The 18,919-nt window shown below is 38.6% G+C and overlaps 1 protein-coding gene and 1 long non-coding RNA gene across 3 annotated transcripts in view; both read left to right on the top strand.

Annotated features, from left to right (window-relative positions):
• Positions 1 to 440: 440 nt before the first annotated feature.
• LOC309513511 lies at positions 441 to 12,856 on the top strand. The gene is made up of 3 exons (XR_014211459.1): positions 441 to 870; positions 4,140 to 4,254; positions 10,369 to 12,856. It is a non-coding gene; the product is annotated as an uncharacterized lncRNA (long non-coding RNA).
• Positions 12,857 to 13,635: 779 nt separating this feature from the next.
• The window catches only part of nol4la (nucleolar protein 4-like a), a 51,323-nt gene continuing 46,039 nt past the window's right edge, over positions 13,636 to 18,919 (top strand). Inside the window, exon 1 of one of the 2 annotated variants that reach the window (XM_082189292.1) lies at positions 13,636 to 14,905. In XM_082189292.1, the coding sequence (XP_082045418.1) occupies positions 14,564 to 14,905 (342 nt within the window). In that variant the 5' untranslated portion in view covers positions 13,636 to 14,563. The remainder of the gene's footprint in view (positions 14,906 to 18,919) is intronic. The other variant, XM_082189293.1, reaches the window with a different exon arrangement.

Here is an 18,919-nt window from a genome sequence, read left to right as displayed (position 1 = left end):
CAGGACGGTGAGTCTCTGACCAGGATTTTTTATTTTCCTTTTCTCACTCTTTCTTTCACTCATTCTTCCTTTCACTCATTCTTCGTCCCTTCTTTTACTTTCATAAATATGTAAGCTGTTTTGCCTTGCCTTGCTTATTTCTCCTATCCCATCTTAAAGGGTTAGTTCACCCAAAAATGAATATTCTTTCTGTCATCATTTACTCACCCTCAAGTTGTTCCAAACCTGTATGAATTTCTGTCTTCTGCTGAACACAACAGAAGATATTTTGTAGAAAATGGGTGACCAAACAGTTGATGGGCCCCATAGACTTCCTTCCATAGTATGGGAGAAAAAAATACTATGGAAGTCAAAGTGGTCCATCAACTCTTTGGTTATCACCATTCTTCAAAATATCTTCTTTTGTGTTCAGCAGTAGAAAGAAATTCATACAGATTTGGAACAACTTGAGGGTGAGTAAATTATGACAAAATGTTCATTCTTGGGTGAACTATCCCTTTAATATGCAGAGGCGGCTGTAAGAAAGACATTTCTTGGTTAATTTTCCCAAGAAGCACTGGCACTATCAAAACATTATTCTGTTTGAGCATTTCAACCAGCCCAACGGAACAGTATTGACACAATCAACACTGAGTTTAGGGCAGGGCTACCTGTTTAGGAAAATAATTGAAAATAATAATTCTTTTTGCAGTTCTGTTTGGTTATTACACTCAAACTGTGGTTTTTGGTTGGAACTGCTTTGAGAAGAGGTTCTTCTCTACTAACCACTTCATTTATGACAGAGCTGAATTACACACAGCTTGACTTTAGTTTTGTTTTAACATCAGCAGGCCTAATTTGTTTAAAGGCAAAGCAGGACAGACAGGATAGGTGAGTCTCCATCCATGACCAATAGACCAGATTTTATAGATTTATTTTCCTTTTCTCACTCTCCCTTTCATTCATTGAGTCTTCTTCATCCCTTCTTTCTCTTTCATAAATATTTTTAATCTGTTTTGTGTGATTTTATTTCTCCTATTTCATCTTAACATGCAGAGACAGCTATAAAAAGACATTTGTTGGATAATTTCCGATGAAGCACTGTGGCACTATCCAAACATTACTCTTTGTTTGAGCATTTCAACCAGCCCAACAGAACAATATCGACACAACACTGAGTTTGGGGCAGGGCTACCTGTTTTTCTGACCAATTGTAGAGTCTAGGAAACCTGTTTGAAAACATTTATTATTTTTGCAGTTCCGTTTGGTGATTTCTGATGTGAGTTCCGTTTGGTGAACTGTGGTTTCTGGTTGGAATTGCAATGTGAAGTTATTCTCTATTTACCACTTCTTAAAGGTACACTGTGTAGTTTAAGTATTTTATTAGCTAAAATCAATGTCTTTATCTATAAATATGTCCTCATTGGTGTAAAATTACCTCTGCCAATGATCTGACTTATCCTCGTAAGCGAAGAGTTTCTTATCTTTACTTACATTGGACGGGTAAGTCCAAGGAGGCTTCCATGTCATTCCGCCATTTTGAAAAACTATAATAACAGAGAGGGACAAAAATCACTAGCCTACCTCAACGTGTTTCCACAACGCGTTTTCGTTCAGAGCCAGCGATTTTGAAAGGCTGTACTGCACGGTACTTAATAATGCAGGATCATACTTATAGAAAGAATAAACTCGATGAAGTGCTATTGGAAGACATGTTGTCATAGCTTCTTGGTAATGTAATGGATTTTTCCTAAACCTGACTATCTGGCGTCTACAAATCGACACTTAATAAATAAATCTGTTGCGTCTACTGATCGACACAGAGCGTCTACAAATCGACACTTAATAAATCTTATACTCTAGCTCTTTGCGTCTTCCGTCGACAACTGGCTGAGTCTCTTATCCTTACTTCTTTGCTGTGCAGCATAAATAACAAACGAGACAGACTTCAGTAAATGTCCCTCAGATGGTTTATTCAAACGGCCGGGAGTTCTCGAGCAATACTCAGAGAATCTCGGCCCAACAGAAAAATACAACAGGCTTTATAGGGTAAAGCCAGACACATCAAAATAGAATCATCATGACTAACATGTCACGCTCTATCAATATGATTGGTTAAATTGTTTAAAGCAAGCCTCCCCCTTTCATTACCCTTTGTTAGCTACATCAGCAAAATATCAAAAACATTGTAAGGGGTTAATATTTCAGTCAATCATTTCACAATACAGTAAAAATAAACAGAACATTGAGTCCATTTCAAAATTCCATTCGACCAAGGTTACATTGAGTCAAAAATTTGTTAGAAGGTTAGATCATATCGAAAGTTCGTCTGGCTACATCCTAAATAAAAGGAAGTATGACTTCTTTTTTATTGTTAGATCTGGTCACCATCAGACATAAAAATGGGAAGTGTGATAAAAGTTTATCATAAGTTTAAAATCTAAAGTCAGATTTCCATAGTTAGTAACATAATTAATCTTATCTATAAAAGATCCACCGCAGTACATAACGTCTACCTAGTTGCAACACGGATTTGAAAAAGCGAGGCGCTAGAGAGCACTATTCGTTTGAATGCAAAATACAATTTCACCGCTAGATGGGAGAAATTCCTACACAGTGTCCCTTTAATAACTCGCAATTGCGATTTTATATCTCACAATGCTGAGAAAAGGAGTCAGAATTGCAAGATATAAACTCGGAATTGCTAGAAAAAAAGTCCGAATTGCAAGATAAAATGTCGCAATTATTTTTTTAATTGTTTTATTCCGTGGAGGAAACAAGCTTCCATAGTTTTCGCAGTTATCCCAATAGAGATTCCCCAAAGAACCTTTCCCTGATCAGTTCTTAAAAGAACAATTTTTTTTCTTCGCGTGAAAAAACATTTAAATAATCTAAAGCACCTTTTTTATGCTTATCACAAAAAAAAAAAGAGATGAGAGAGAACAGGAGAAGAGCAAAGGATCATGTGATCTGTTTTAATATTTTTTTGTTAAATTATTGAAGTTGACTGTCCAGTGGAACACGGAAGCTTAAACTGAAGTGAGTTCCTTATCAGAAGTGAAAGAAGTAGCAGCGATCCCTATCACGCTCCTGCTGTACATAAACAGTAGTCGTTATCTTCTCTCCTTCCTGCCCCCTCCAGATGTCTACTGTTTGAAACTGGAAATAACGGTTTCACTACAACATAACTTATACCCACACATAAATCTCTCTCATGCATATTTCACAATGTCTCCTTTGGCACGCTTGAGAAAGTGACCATTTAACTTGTGTTTGAGACATACTGTTTCTCTAGTGATTATTTGTAGCTGTCTGCTAGTTTATGAAGGACAACTTTTTTTTAGGAACTGAAAACATTTGGTATACCTGGGATTTTGCAGTATTCAAAGCAGTAATGAAATAAAGTCCTGTCATCATCCTCACATTTCTCCAACATGTATGACTTTCTTTTATTTGTAGAGCACACAAGGAAATATTCAGAAGACTGATTTTTCTTTCTTTTGCCACAGTGAAGCTGCAAAGCACCAAAAAAGACTCAACAATAAAAGTGGTCTAACTCATGCTATAGCTACCAAAACTATTGTGTGAGAAACAGGATCAGTCCAGTTAGTTAAGAAATCATTTAGATCAGTTCTGATTCATTGAAAAGATCTGACTTAAAAGAATGGTTTATACAGGAATCAGAGAGCTAGGAACTCTCATCGAACATCATATTGATTGCTTTTTATGAAGGTTTAGATACGATTTTGGTTTAGATACGATTTTTCATCCGGATTGAAGCTTGAAAGCTTTAGCCCATTTATTGTAATTGCATTGAAAATACCTTCAAAATATCTCCATTTGAGTTTTGAAATGACATGGAAATTTAATTCTGTCTTAGAAAGTGTATAGCTTAGATACTCAAACTGGTCACCATTTCATTTGTTATTTGCCATACTTTTTGCATTCAGTAGTTCATTTTAAATAGTTGAGTAGCAAATTCATTTTTAAAAGTAAAAATATTTAATATATCCCTCTGTTATAATGAGCTTCTAAAATGTTTTTAAACTAGTTTTAGATGGAGCATGTCACACCGCAGTACACAATACAGATTCACTTGCTTTAAAAAAAAGCAGCAGATTGAAAAGTGCTTCTTAACACAAACCCACTCTCGTCTTCAGCCACAGATGAACCTAAGAACCCAGACAGCTCATCGCATCACTCACCTCGCTATTGAGATGGCAAATCCTATCACACTCATGCCTGGTGTACCACAGCAGGGTCACTGGGGTCAAGGTAGGCTTTGTGTTATATTTATCAAGGGGCAACACCCTGTAAGTGACAGGAAAGAGAGCCAGTCTGGTTCTTAGTTCTTGCCTAATTCAGAAAAGAGAAGTTTTGCTTGAGAAATAGCTGCAACTGAATGCATCAAATAGGCCTATATTAACTAGAAAAAATATGAGATTTGTTGACTCAATCTGCGCACGGGCAAAAAAAAGTTTGAACCCATAAAGAAATCTGTGTGCGAAATAGTTTGTTCTTATGCGAAATTCCCGATCATGTGGATTTCTATTAATGACTGGATTTGGAACACAAAACAATCCTGAACAATGTTCAATCATAAAGTTGGTGTTCTTGCAACTGTCTTAAAGATAGATAGTTCATTATTGCATGGAGCCATGATGAGGTTGGGTGCATTTTTATAAATTATTTATTTTTTAGGGCAGAGAGCTTTTTGGGTTCTTTGAAGCTGAGTTAGTAATTAAACTAATCATAACTTGTAGGTTGTACTATCTATACATTTTGAGCAGTATTAGTTTTCAAAGCTTTCAAAATGTGATCTAAGTATAGTCTGTTCTTTAGGGTGTGTTTTTAAAGTTTGAGGTAAAATCCCTGAGAGAAAGACGAAGGTGAATGAATGAGAGTGGTAAGCAGCTGAGACAAGGAAAAGACAGAAAACAATACGAGAGGTCAGGTCCTGACAGGTGCGATCAAACTCATCACAAGTTGCAGGATAAGGGAACTCACAGCCACCACAGGGGTCACACTGCACTTGTCACAGCCAATCAGACACAGCCACAGCGTGAGCGCTGCCTTTGTTTGTCTCACCTCACTGTGAGACTTTTCTAGCCAATCATCTTGATTGATTCTGGGTTTGACTGACAGGGATGAGGGAAGGAATTGCAAAGCGTGTAATAAAGGTCAGTGAAGTGTTGTAAACTGCTCTGGACACGTGTATAAAATCTAAAAGGTGACACGAAATTAAATCATTTTTTGTTTATGTGTTTATTATTCATTTATTAATAATTTTCTTGTTGTTTTTTCTTGTTGTTCATGGAGTACTTAAGAGTTTTTATTTTAACACTTAAAACTTATTTCTGTGAGGGTGCTGTGTTAGAAATTAACCAGGGCTGAGGGCAAAAATGGCATAAAGAAACAAACATTTCCCAAATATTTAAAATGCAAGACCAGAAATGTGCCTATATTTCATGTTTCTTTTTGTTCATGTTATTGTATTTTATTATTTTCAAATCTTTTTAACATAACATTTAATATATTTAACAATATTATTTTCTATGCCAAGACCTGATCTTGTGTATATTACAACTATTTGGTTCTGATTTACAGCCACGATTCTTTCCTAAAAATGTCAGCATTAATTTAAAGTTATTTGGAAATGTATAGTGTAGCCCTTTATATATATATATATATATATATATATATATATATATAATAAAAAGTATGACACCATAAAGTTAAAAAATGCCACGGAAAATCAGATCTTTAATAAAGATAATTTCTGACACTGTTAGTGTGTTTGCATATATGTTTTGGGGGGTAGACTACTAAACAAATAAAACTTCTAGTTAAAGCAGACTTGTGAGTTAATGTGTGACTTAGTTAGATGTGGGAGGGCTTGAGTGGAGCCAAGAGGGTCATAAACACTTTGGCTGTGAAGTCATTGTATTATTCTTCTATGGGGTCACCACAAAGTTTTCAGTATTGGTCACAGTAACACATACTATAGAATCTCTTTAGAGAACCCTGTACATACAGGCCATATACAATTGACTATTGTTATCTCTTTGTACTGTTCAGTTTTTAGACCTTGTGCTGTTTCATCATTTGAAATCCAAATACAATTATTTTTCTCTAAGACCACGTGGCAAACACATGGCCATTGTGCAGCCACTTACTTCCTCTCACAGAACAACTCCACCTGCTTGAAAAACGTGCTTTAAAAGCACAATGTATAGAATGTCTCGTTAATCTACACACAGAGCGCCCTCTAGTGGACATGTATGGTAATTATTACAACAACTGTTACTAGAGCCTCTTTCAAATGTTGCCATTTGTCAGTTGTTGTTTATTAGTTGTTCAGTTCATTATTATAGCCCACATAACCTTAATTTAACTTCATACTAATAATACAAATTATATTAAAATAAAATAATATAAAAAGTATTATTAACAATAAAATGTAGAGTAATTATTATTAATCATTACGAATGAACATTTTCAGAAGTGATTTAGAAGACTTTCTCTGCAGGATTCCTGCTGTGCTCCGGCCACAATACTCTGCTGCACCCCCAGGAGTCAAACACACACACACACACACTACCACCACCACCACCACCACCACCACCACTACCACTAAGACTGACCTTGAGTTGCCATGGCAACCTCTCTGCTCCACATGAAGCTATACTTAAGTAAACAGGCATGCACACACACACACACACACACACACACACACACACACACACACACACACACACACACACACACACACACACACACACACACACACACACACACACACACACACACACACTCAAACACACTCAAACAGGCATGCATACACACTCACAAATTTAAGTAATGTTTAACACACGGGCCAATTAACTCAGTAAGTCTATAAAGAGAATAATATTGAGACGGTATAGAAAACAGTAATTTAGCAGACTCTTCAAGATACTTGCAATATTCTGCAGGGTCAGTCCCCATGAAGAAACCTGAGGTTAAGTGCCTTGATCAAGGACTCAAGTGATAGCTGAAGTCTCACTCTTTGTGGGACGTGAACCTACAACCTTCTGATCGCAGCCCTGAGCCCTGCCCTGATTGAAATACATAAAACATGTGGCCTGGTAGAAACATAGCTTTATGAGATCTGCAAAAACAATTACAACTTATATGCCTGGTTTCACAGACAGGGTTTAGATTAAGCCAGGATTAGGCCTTGCTTCAGTTAGGACATCAAAGCTTTTATAAAAATGACTTGGGGGAAAAAAACATTACTGTGTGCATCTTGAGGCTAAACAATGGCACTGACATTGTTGTTTTCAGTTAAAACAGCTCAAACACACATTTTAGTCCAGGCTTAAACATTGTCTGTGAAATGGTGTATAAAAGTGTATAGCATTACATGCAGATATTCACAGTCAAATTCACATTTGAAAGAATTTCTCAATACTGTTATCAGGCCATATGGTTTGAACACCAAGATGCAGTTTTATGGGATGCAAAATATTCTAGATTTCAAAAAATGTATGTAAAGAGTTGAAGTGAGTTTATTGTTGATCACTTTCATAAGGAACACGATTTTTGATGACAGGCTACATCAATAATGTTGGTGAACTACAAAGCTGCTCCAGTGCTATCTGCTATTCTGCTGAATAAATGAAGCACATGTTACAGTTTGTTGGATTCCATCCATTTATTGTTGGTTCTTGTAGTTCACATTTCAATACGACTCCCATGTGACATCTGGTACAAGGAAAAATTGTGAGATGGATGGCCTTGTTACCCCTGCAGAAAAAAGAAGTCCTTTTTGCATATTTGCCTCAACTTAGTTAACTTAAGTCAGTCTTAATTAACACAAGTCTTTGTACAATATATGATTCATGAATTGCTAAGCAAGTGGTTGTTCAGAACTATATTTGCCTCTAAAGCCCAGCTTGTTGTCAAGACGACAATACTGATCCTTAAATAACTGTTTTCAACAAGTTAGGGAAAGTACATTGAGGAAAGTTTCAAAGAGTCAATAATTACTAATAAAATTAAATAAAAAAAATTATGAAAAAAAATTTGATGAAAAAATGTTTTCATCAAATCTATCTATCTATCTATCTATCTATCTATCTATCTATCTATCTATCTATCTATCTATCTATCTATCTATCTATCTATCTATCTATCTATCTATCTATCCTTTCTTATTGCTTAAGGGCTTTACACCTTTTTCTCTCTCTGCTTCTAACCCCATGTGTCATAGCTGTCACAGTTGGTTATAATGGTGTAGTGCAGAGACTGTCAGTCAGCCCGTCTTCACATATGGTGCCCCTCACAGGTCGAAGCTGCTGTGACTTTAGGATGCAGACAGATGTGTAAACATACATATTTACACACATATGCACCTTTGTAAATGAACATCAGTGTCGATCAAGAGTTCAAGCCTGTCCCATTAGCAAAGACCTCCCTCCTTCTCTATCTTCAGTCTCCGCTTCTCCCCCTTTCACTGCTCATTTCCTGTTACTTGGTTACCGGTTGCCTCGAACTGCTTGGGCCAATTGTGTTGCCATGGTGACCATGCCCATTCTGTCGTTTCCCAACAGCCTCTTTGCTCTCCTGTCCTGACATTCCCCACTGCCCCCCAGCCTGCACGCCCAGGCCTTGGCCCACCCTATGCTGATGTCCCACAAGGCTGTCTGTGTGTGTTTGCTTGTGTGCGTGCGTGCGTTTGTTCATTCGTCGTGTGTTTGCTCCCTCCCCCTCACTTCTTCCTCAGTTTGGATGACAAACAGGCCGACCACCTCCCTGTACAAGCAATTTAACACCTGCTGAAGAATTCATGGCTTATCTGCATAGTAAGATAGAGGTAGAGAGACAAAGATTGACTGAGAGACACAACTGGAAACAGCAATTCATAGTTGTTTAGAAGAGTCTTTATCAAGATTGATCCTGAGAACCCTCAACACCGAACAAAATGTCCAAAATGTGCTGTATAGGGTGTCCTCCAGGACCTGAGTTGAATAAATCACTGATTTAGTGTCATATTATGGTACTGACTTTAAATGTTGTTGTTAACTGTTGAGAAAACAGTACAGGAGAGTCAGTATGTGCTTTTCTGATGGACTGCCTTCATTAATAAATACAAAATGTGTCAGCTTGGTTATTACCGTACTCTGAAAGTGTTGCCATCCACAAGGTAAATGTAAAGAAAACACTGATTGCAGCTATTTCAGCAGCTTTTAGACAAAAGCATACTGCATTGTGGATGCAGTTCCATAGCTGAACTTAAGGTGGCAGCAGCGAATAGATCATCAGTCAACTCCTCATCAGTCATCAACTGAGAAATATTAATGTTCGTCGTCAGCATTTAAACTTCATCTGATTCAGCACTGCCCACACATTCCGTCTTAATCTCTCTGCTTTTCTTTCTCAATATTTCATTCTTTTAGGTCCCCTTAGATTGGTAAAATTTTCTTTCTTTCTTTTTGCGAGAGAACCATAAGGCATCCGATGTGATGAACGGAGCGAGGACTTCAAGTTATATTAAAGGTATAGTTCATCCAAAAATAAAAATCTATCATAATGTTGAAACAAACTTTATTTCCCCCTTCCCGTGGAACACAAAGAAAGATATTCTGAAGACGGTTTCAGCTGTTCTTGTCCATACAATGAAAGTTAATGGGGTCCAAATCAACATTAGACCCCACTGACTTTCATTGTATGGACATAAAGATACTGAGACATTTTCTAAAATATCTTCTTCATACAGCAGGGTGAGTAAATGATGACAGAAGTCTCCAAGGCTTCCACTTAATTTAGAGTGCATCCCACTAAACATCTCAAAACCAGGATGAGACTACATCTCCTGCTTGACACTAATCACCACAGTTAGAAAGCCAGGCTTAGGGCTGAGATGAGTCATGTGACCCTTTGAGGGACCAGAAAGGGGGAGAGATTGCTTCTCCCTTGCCTCCCTCCCTCCTCCAGTTCTAAATGACAGGGTTATGGAGATGATCACTGAAGGTTCATCATTGTCCTCCTGCAACGGGGGAAGGGGAGCGTATTAAGGGGGGTTTAATTATGAAGCAAGAGGGCTTATTAACAATGTGAAATGATAAACCCCCTCCCTACGCAAATACACGCACACCCTCCTCCTTTGCATCCCACCAGCTGATCCTGATGTAATTCGGGCCGCAGGGTGTTCCGGCACCAATCTAAAGGGGCAAAGGTCAAGAAAGTCAAGAGGTCTTAAAAGGGACAGAAGAGAGTTTTTGTGCTGCACACATACAGTCATCATTATAATCACATGACGCACCAGAAATCACCCTGGTCAACAACTTATTTTCTTGCTGTTTCCATAGAATGGAATATTTATTATGTAAATCGATATTCACACAGACATATAACTGGATACTCTGGACGAGTGCAGAAGGATGCTGTGGAAAGAGAAAACTGAAGCGATCAACGGCAAGGAAGAAAAGGATGGGAGGAAACTGAGGTAAAGGAGGACAAAAAGGAATGAAGATGTTTGAAGAGAGAGAAATGAAGGGAAGAGAGGGGGAGATTAAAAGAAAAAGGGTGACTGTTTTTTTCCTAAGCTAAGTTCTGAGCTAATGCGCAGCTTTAGTTACACCCACCCTGAGCCGGCAAATATAAGCAGGAGTGTGCACACATACAAAACGGCAGCCTCCTCTGCACTGGCACCGTAATCCCTTCTTCCCATTCACTTCTGCACACACACGCTCTCAATGGGAGTGAGATACACCCTTTGTTGCTGTAACAGAAACCTGGCATGCTGAAGCCAAAGGCTGGTGGTGCGCACTGTGTGTGTGGCCAAAACGAAGAGAGAAACACAGAAAGGGAATGACACAGAAACATAAACTCAAAGAAAAACACGCAAAAGGACAAAAATAAGAGTGTTCGCTTCAGTGCCAGTACGTTTAATCATAGCCAGAAGGCATGATGTAGAAATGTTAGGGTAAGCTCTGCTTTTAACCTCCCTGCCTGTCAGCGATTAGTCATGTGAGCTGATCTGCTAACTCAGAAAGAATGCTGGCCCAAAACAGACCAATCACGGGCCGAACCTGGAATTCGCACGTCTCTGTCCAGAGTTTGGTCAAAATGATGAAACTAAGAGAAATGTGCTCAGTTGAAAATTCACACCTGAATAGCACATTGCAGCAAGAGTTTTTATGTCCAGAGGTGTATACCAGTATGGGTACAGTTATGCATGCTTAATTTTGGCTTGTGATAAAAGAAATAGGCTACCAAAAAAATTTAATTTTAAGGGGGAAATTACTGCCCAAAACACATGGAATGTATTTCAAAATTTGAAGGATCAACAAATCTTTTTGTTAAAAAATAAATAAATAATGAAATTTTTAATTGTCTGTTATAAAAAGTTAAAATAAAAAGATATGTTAGACACTAAGCTCAAAATTTGCAATCAAATCTTTATAGGAAAGCCTGTCAATATTTACCGTAAGTTTGTGGAACAGCTAGGCCTATATATCTTTTAAAAGGCTTTAAAATATCTTTTCATGAGGAAAAAGGGTAAAACAAGGGTAAACATGAGGTAAATTCTAAAAGGGCAGGTGTTTAAGACCAAAATGTTCAGAAAATCTTTTGGTTGTCCCTCATTCATGTATTTTTTAAAATCTATTTTCTGAACGGGTTTATAATGTTTCCATGAAAAAGTCATGTCCAATAAGCAATAAATAATACTAATAATAATGATAATTTACTTTTATAAAATATAAATATACGAATGATTATAAAACACACAATCAAATAAAATTGTTGTTAAAAATATAGCTTGCTTAAATTATTATTTTAGCAAATAAATGTATAATTTCAAGTCCTTTATCTTACTAAATCACTCTAACTTAGCTATATTTATCATAATTGGCTTTACAGTTACTAATTAGCTAACATTTATGTCTCCTTCATGGCACTTTGAGGTGTTTGAAAGATCAAGTAATTAGTTGAATATGTGCCCACACGTTGCTATATTCTAACATTGTTTATCGTTTGACACGCATGCAGTTGAAGACCAATGAAAAAAGATTTTATCAAACACCTCTGTACAATTTTTCTGTCTATAAAATATTTATTTTGAGAAAAGTTAAATAATGAGATTACTCTCACCAAGATGACTAAATAAAAAAGATTGAATTTAATACATTTTCCTCAAAAATCTATTTCATCTAAATTTAGCCTTTGCTTGTGATGTTAATTGGTTTGTTAATATCTTTTCCAACTAAAGGGGTGCACATCTGGGACAGACATGCAGGGTTGTGCCAGTCAAATAGGATTTAGTGCTGTCAGTCATATATTTCATTAGAACTGACTAGTCAATAGCTGTGTGGCAAAATTAACATGGTTTTTAAACAAGGTGGAATACCCCTTTAAGAATCAGAGAACATCAAAGGAACACATTCCTGTCAGCTTCATCCATTGAATCCCAGACCCTTTGACAGAACTCCGTAGCTCAGGGAGGATTCTGGAATGCTGAAGTGATTCCGGACCCAGTGAAACCTTTTAGAACTCTGAACAGGTTCTAGGACTGAGAGAAGATTCTGGAGTGAGGCAATGCAGTCTGGATGGGGCAGATACAGGCGGCCTGTTCTGCTTCTTCAGCTGCTGGAGCTGAGCTGCTGTCATAGCAACAGCAGCCGACATCACCAGCAGTCCCAGCATGGTCCTCGACACAGCCCCGGAGCACTCGCACACTACTGACTGCACAGAGAAAGAGAGGATGCTCACATACCAGCACTCACACACACACACAAACACAATGCAACTAATATGTACACATACATGACCAATCATGAGCACTCTGTCACAGAGTGTATTAGAAATAAACAGACCAAATACACACATGGAACCTGACATCAGAGGACACCCACTTGACCACACAAATCATAAGCAGTAAAAAAAAAGAATGTATATATATACACATACATACATATCCTATTATAGTAACAGCATTCAGCAAAGATTCTTCAAACTGTCTAATTATAATTGCAATGTTTTAACTTGGATATTAAAATTCACTAGTTATTGTTTTCCTGAAAAGCATAGGAAATTTTCACAAATATCAATCCATATTAGTGCTGACAGGTGCCCAAGAGTTAATTACAGTGTTACTTTGACCGCAGAGCACCCTTCTCAATTTACCTGAAATTATTCCATCATTTTAAACTATATAGCCTAATTTACTAAACACATTGTGAATAGAGAAAAAACACCTTTGTAATTGTTTTCTTGTAATTTTCCCCTGTACATTCCCTGTATCAAGTACATACTGGTAATTATAAATGAATATATGTTTTTTTGTGGCTTATAAAATTTTTGTTATTATATTGAGTTATTATATAGTGGGTAGGCTACTATAACATAAAAAAAATACCCCAAAATCACCGTAATGCTAAAAGAATTTAGATTTTTTTTACCAATTGGTATTGCTATCGTTGCTTTGTAATCATCATTTTAGAAGAGAAAACAACAACATTTAAACCATATTAATTTGTGCCGTTTATTTTATTCAATATATTTAAATATACGCAATACAATAGGGATGTGTTCACTAATGTTGATTACTAGAAATATCAAGTCGGTCCTTTTCATCCTTTGTCTGAATAAGAAATTTGTTCTCTTTATTGCGACACTAGCTTCTGCCTACCCGCTTTGTAACACTGCGTCCACGCGCTGCACCGTCTACTTCCTGAAAAAAAAAGAAGAAAAAAAAGATAGAAAGAAAACAGCCTACTACTTCGTTACGACTGCTTTTTATTTTATTGTGAGCTACGACAGACGTTTCTGGCTCACAACTACCATCAGCTATTACATTTTGAAGATTATAAACGAGAAATGTCAATTTGGGACGGTCTCTAGCGTGGCTTTAGCAGTGCACGCGCAGGTCCGATTCAAACAGGTGGAAAGAGTGGGACAGTACTAGCGCGTGACGGCGGCTCGTGAAGGCAGTATTACAATCCGCATGGCGTTTTTGTTTGAAATATCAGTATTTAAATAATTCGCTCAATTCGTTTTTGCTAAGTATTCTCACGCCAGTATGACATCAACAGGCTTGTGCCACATCCCGTATTAGAACGCTCGCGCCGGTCGTTTAAAAAGTGGGCCGTTAAAGTCTGTTACGCCGAGCTCTTTTTATCGCTTCCTGGAGCCAGGAAGGTTTGCGTATTTTTTTACGTTTACGGTATCAACCCTTGGGGTTTTTCCCACTTATACTGGTCCTCTAGCCGTTTACGCACAGGTGGGAGATACCCGCTTGGTAGGACGGCCCCCTCTCTCAGTTCCTCAGCGGATGATGTGTGCAAGTGACATTTGCCGTTGCGGTTTGGGACAGTAACCGAGGCGTCTCTGCAAACAGGTGTGCGACTGCCCGTAACAGGCACACATAATACGACTTTTTTTCGTCTTGTTTAGCGGAGGCGGACCTCCAGCACCGGTGTCGAAGCGATCCATCCTCGTAGCGGGACAGGGAGAGGAGGGGGAGTCTACTATCATTTTCAGGCGTTGTAGTTGCATTTGATCGTTCGAATAGGGGCACGCGGTTCACAAAGAGGAAGGAATGGCAACTAAGAAACCATGCGCGGATTTAACAAAAAGGAGCCGAAGTCCCGTCGTGCTGGAGGCAGAGATGTTCAGCGAATTTCAGGACTGGTGTCTCCGGACTTACGGAGACTCGGGTAAAACAAAGACCGTCACGCGCCGAAAATACAACAAAATCATGCAGACCCTGCTACAGAACGAGGAGTCCGACGGTATCTATGTCGACAACAGCCACATCAACGCCAAATTCAAATTCTGGGTGAAGTCCAAAGGCTTTCAGGTCGGCAGCAACATCTTGGGCGAGCACAACAAGAAAGAGACATCGGGGAAGCCCGTCCTGTACGTCCCTGTCAAGTCTACGGTAAAGTGTTTTTTTCCCACTTGACAGTATGTGAGTGAATTGTGTCTGTGTGTATGTGATTGTGGGATTTCAACTCTCAATATGGGTCTGGCGATGCTTTAGACCTTTCTCAATATGCTTCGGGACAGCGCTCGTTTGATTCCACCCACGCGCAACCCACATTGCTGTGCGCAACTTTTCAATCTTTACACCTCGGGTTGACCGAACATATTCATCTGCCCAACCGGGCAGAACAGCCTTACTCCGAGAGCTGGCTGCCATAGCAACGCCGGTCCCTCTAAGCAATAACGGCGGTGTAGTAATGGTATCTGACGAATTGGCATGACGTTGTCCTGCTGACGGGATTGGGATGTCATAGCAAATCAAAACCTGGCCCGTTTATCAACCATGATATGAAATCATGATAATGTTGATTGAGACAACGTGATTTTATTCACTATGTTTTTTTGTCACTGGATGATCCGATTCGAAGCGGGAGCGCGAGTGCGGTGAGCTCGTGTACCCAATTGCTGGGGATGCCGGGGCGCAGATGGGCGCGAGAGTTTTCCCGAGGGGCTAACGACATGGTGGACGTTAAAACACAGCTATATTAAAGTAAATAAATCGGTGTGTTCCGGTAAATCCGTGTTTGAGGGACTTCAGCTGCTCTCGTGGACCACTTGAGGGTCTCGCGCACCATCCTTCTGTGGGCATCTGACACTCGCGCGCTCGCCGATCAATGTGTCATTTAGAGCGACATTTAACAAACATTAAACACTTAATAAAAACAGTGTACTTTGAGTAAGTATAATATAAAATTCTCAACTATATTAAGATCGCGCCTCGTACGTTTTTATTCTGGAGAGGGAGAGCACTTGCATTGTTCTGTACCGGATGAGGGCGGAGCGGACGGTTGGCACCCGTTGCTCTGGTAACCTACCTGTTCTGCTCTACAATGCTCGCGTTTTTTCCACACATCCCAGGACTATGACAGAATCCATCATTAGAAAGACAACCAGAGCAGAATTTAATTTAGAATCAATGTGATGCACCAGGAATGGACAAAAATTCTGCACCCCGAGGATATTCGAGGATGTTGCTGTTTAATTTTTTTTTTTTACGATGCATAAAGGTATTTGGTCACGAAGCTTATTTAAAGCCCCGGTCTGGCCAATAATAGTTTTAATAATAGTTTAACAGACATGAATGGTTATCACGACCTATTACAGAAGGTTTTTTTCTTTCTTTCTTTTTTTACATTTTTTTTTTTTATCAGAATATAAAAAATTACCAAATGTAATGGCTAGAGTAAAGGCTGAGATATACATGCAAGTGACTGTTTTCTTGAACACTAGGAGGTCCTCGACTACCACTGGTGCATTATGCCATTCAAAATGTCATGAACAGACACCATTTTGAGTATTGCCCTCAAGGGGTCCCACCAGCAGACCTTTGTCTGCCATCCAAGAGGGACTGACTCCCCAGAGACTGGCACACCTCAGCTAGAGAAAAATAAGTACTCAAATTAGGAACAATGGTGACAAGACTGTTTTTAATGATTATTTTAATGGCTGTTCCTGTTTCACTGTTCACATAAAATCCTAGATGTCTGACTGTGCATATAAAAACACAACAAGGATCGGTAATCATGCAGATGGGAGCCACCAAGTGAGCCTTTCGATCACTTTGTAAAAAAAAAAAAAAATTTTATCATTTAACTTTTTTTTTTTTTAAATAACCAAAGCTAAATTACCGCAGATTAATCCTCGTTAGCAGATAATTGCTATGCAACCATTTGACAGCTCCTAACAGGCAGCTCCCAGCGTGCTTTTAATTTATAAGACTGTGTTAAGAAGAAATGAGGCAGAACTCTGAACATAGTAATGTCTCCCGCCACAGTTAACCCTTCACACAGATGTGTGGGTTTAACTACCCAAAGGACGTCCAGTGAGCCTGTGGCAATTACAGATCCTCTATCCATAAATTGCTCCTGTAATGGAATGAATGTGCAAGTCAGATGTGAAAGTGAAGCTCATGATTACACATATGAATTACTTGTTGAGAAATACGCCCCTCCCCACCAGAATACACGCACATTTCTCCACCCACCACTTTCTCTCTCTTACTCTGAGGAGATGTGGTTGATCAGAGGTCTGTATACACTGGCTTTCACTATCATTATTTAACAGCTCCCTAATACCGTGTTTGTTTTACCCTTAATCAGTCATTCTGTCTCTCTGTGGAGCCTCTGTGCATCCTAATACAGCCTCATATACACTACACCTCACATATGATCTGTCAGTCACACAGATGACCAGTTCTGTCATATGGAGGAGGTTATCTATATATTTATATATATATAGGCTATATATATATATATATACACACACACACCCACCCACACACACACTCACACACATATATATATATATATATATATATACATATATATATATGGCCATAGTAAATGTAAGTAAAAAATAAATAAAAATTAAATATGAAATTACATTCATTCGATTCGTTCAAACGGCTGATTCATTCAGGAATAAAGTAAATATCTGTGTTCGACAGATATTGAAGCGGCGCTGCTCAGACCAATTGGTGTATGACATCAAAGTACCACGAGAGGGATCGCTCTCGCAAGTTGAACACACCTAATGGCTCTCTTTATAAATGGGCCATTAAATCATTGGTTCACCCGATTGCTCAAAACGCGGATTCATTCAGAAACTAAACACTGCTGTGTGTTGCTCGGAGATGCACAGCAGTTCTGCTCTGGCTTTTATATGCAATATTTACGTTGGAAAAATTGAGCAAGAACAGTTTTGTAAAGTATATCACAATATTAACTTCTTATTTATTGAATATTGTATGGATAAGTCAACATAATATTTGCAGTCGTGCGATTTGGGATAAAAAATGCACTTGTGTCATATTGTGCTCGTTACTTGTCATTGGTAGCCTGTATCATACCATATAGGCCTATATATGAGACAAAAACTCATACAGGGGAATTTTTGCCCTGATATCTTGAATTTTAGGGGCATTACATCACGCAGTGAGTTGTTGCCCTGCATCATGTTCGTCTCCAATCGACTGTATGAAATGTAAGATTAACTACGTAGCTAACAGGTACAGGGCGCGTGCATTAAATGTGTTAAATTATTTTAAGGCGTTATTTTTCCATAACTAATTAGTGAATGCAGTAAATCGACAGCCCTAATATATCAATTATGAAACATGGCAGCTTTCAATATAAAGGGCAATGAATTCAAGCAACTTAGGTCACTTAATTTCATACCCACCCTGCCACTCTCTGGACCAATAAGCATGCCACAATGTGTCCAAGAACAAGGAATTGCAACCATCAACACACGTACACACATGTTCACATCAGCATTATTATCTCATTAAGGACTGGGACAGTAGGGGATCCTTCCCAACCTGCTTCTATGTACACAAATTATACAACAAACAAAGAAAGAACAAACAAAACAGAGCAGAATAATAAGAGAAACAGAGGCAATGGGGACCTTTTTACAGTAATAAGATACAGAGAAAGTGTCACAATATCTCTGTGCTTCCATTTAGCACTTTACATGTAGCTAATTGTTTTCAATCATGTAAAAGTTTGGTTTTAAATACAGCAAGTTGAAAAGAGGATATTTTGATCTAGAACTGACATGTCCGTTGAGGTTAGTTTGTGTGTATGTGTACATTTACATGTTTAATTCCTAGTTCAACTTTTTTCTTATTTCCTGCTTCTATTTTTGTGTCAAGAGACAGTGTACATGAGACTACACTGTTGCTTATCAGTCACACTCTCTCAGTCTTTTCTCTTTATCATCAGCAATAAACACAAAATTGACTTCACCCAGAGTGTTGAAGCAGCACCCCCCCATGTGAGTAGTGTCTTCACTTTTACCTCCCCCTGGGTGGCAGGGCTGCTGGATGCCATGTTGTGGGTTGGAGCCCCAGTGCAGTGTGGGATGCAGAAGAGTGGCGGAGGGCCTCTCTGATGCAGCTACTCCTTGG

This window comes from Leuciscus leuciscus (assembly GCF_965113295.1).
Source record: "Leuciscus leuciscus genome assembly, chromosome: 13".
Lineage (NCBI taxonomy): Eukaryota > Metazoa > Chordata > Actinopteri > Cypriniformes > Leuciscidae > Leuciscus > Leuciscus leuciscus.
The sequence above is the reverse complement of the archived record's forward strand: the minus strand, read 5'-3'. Positions and strand labels throughout refer to the sequence as shown.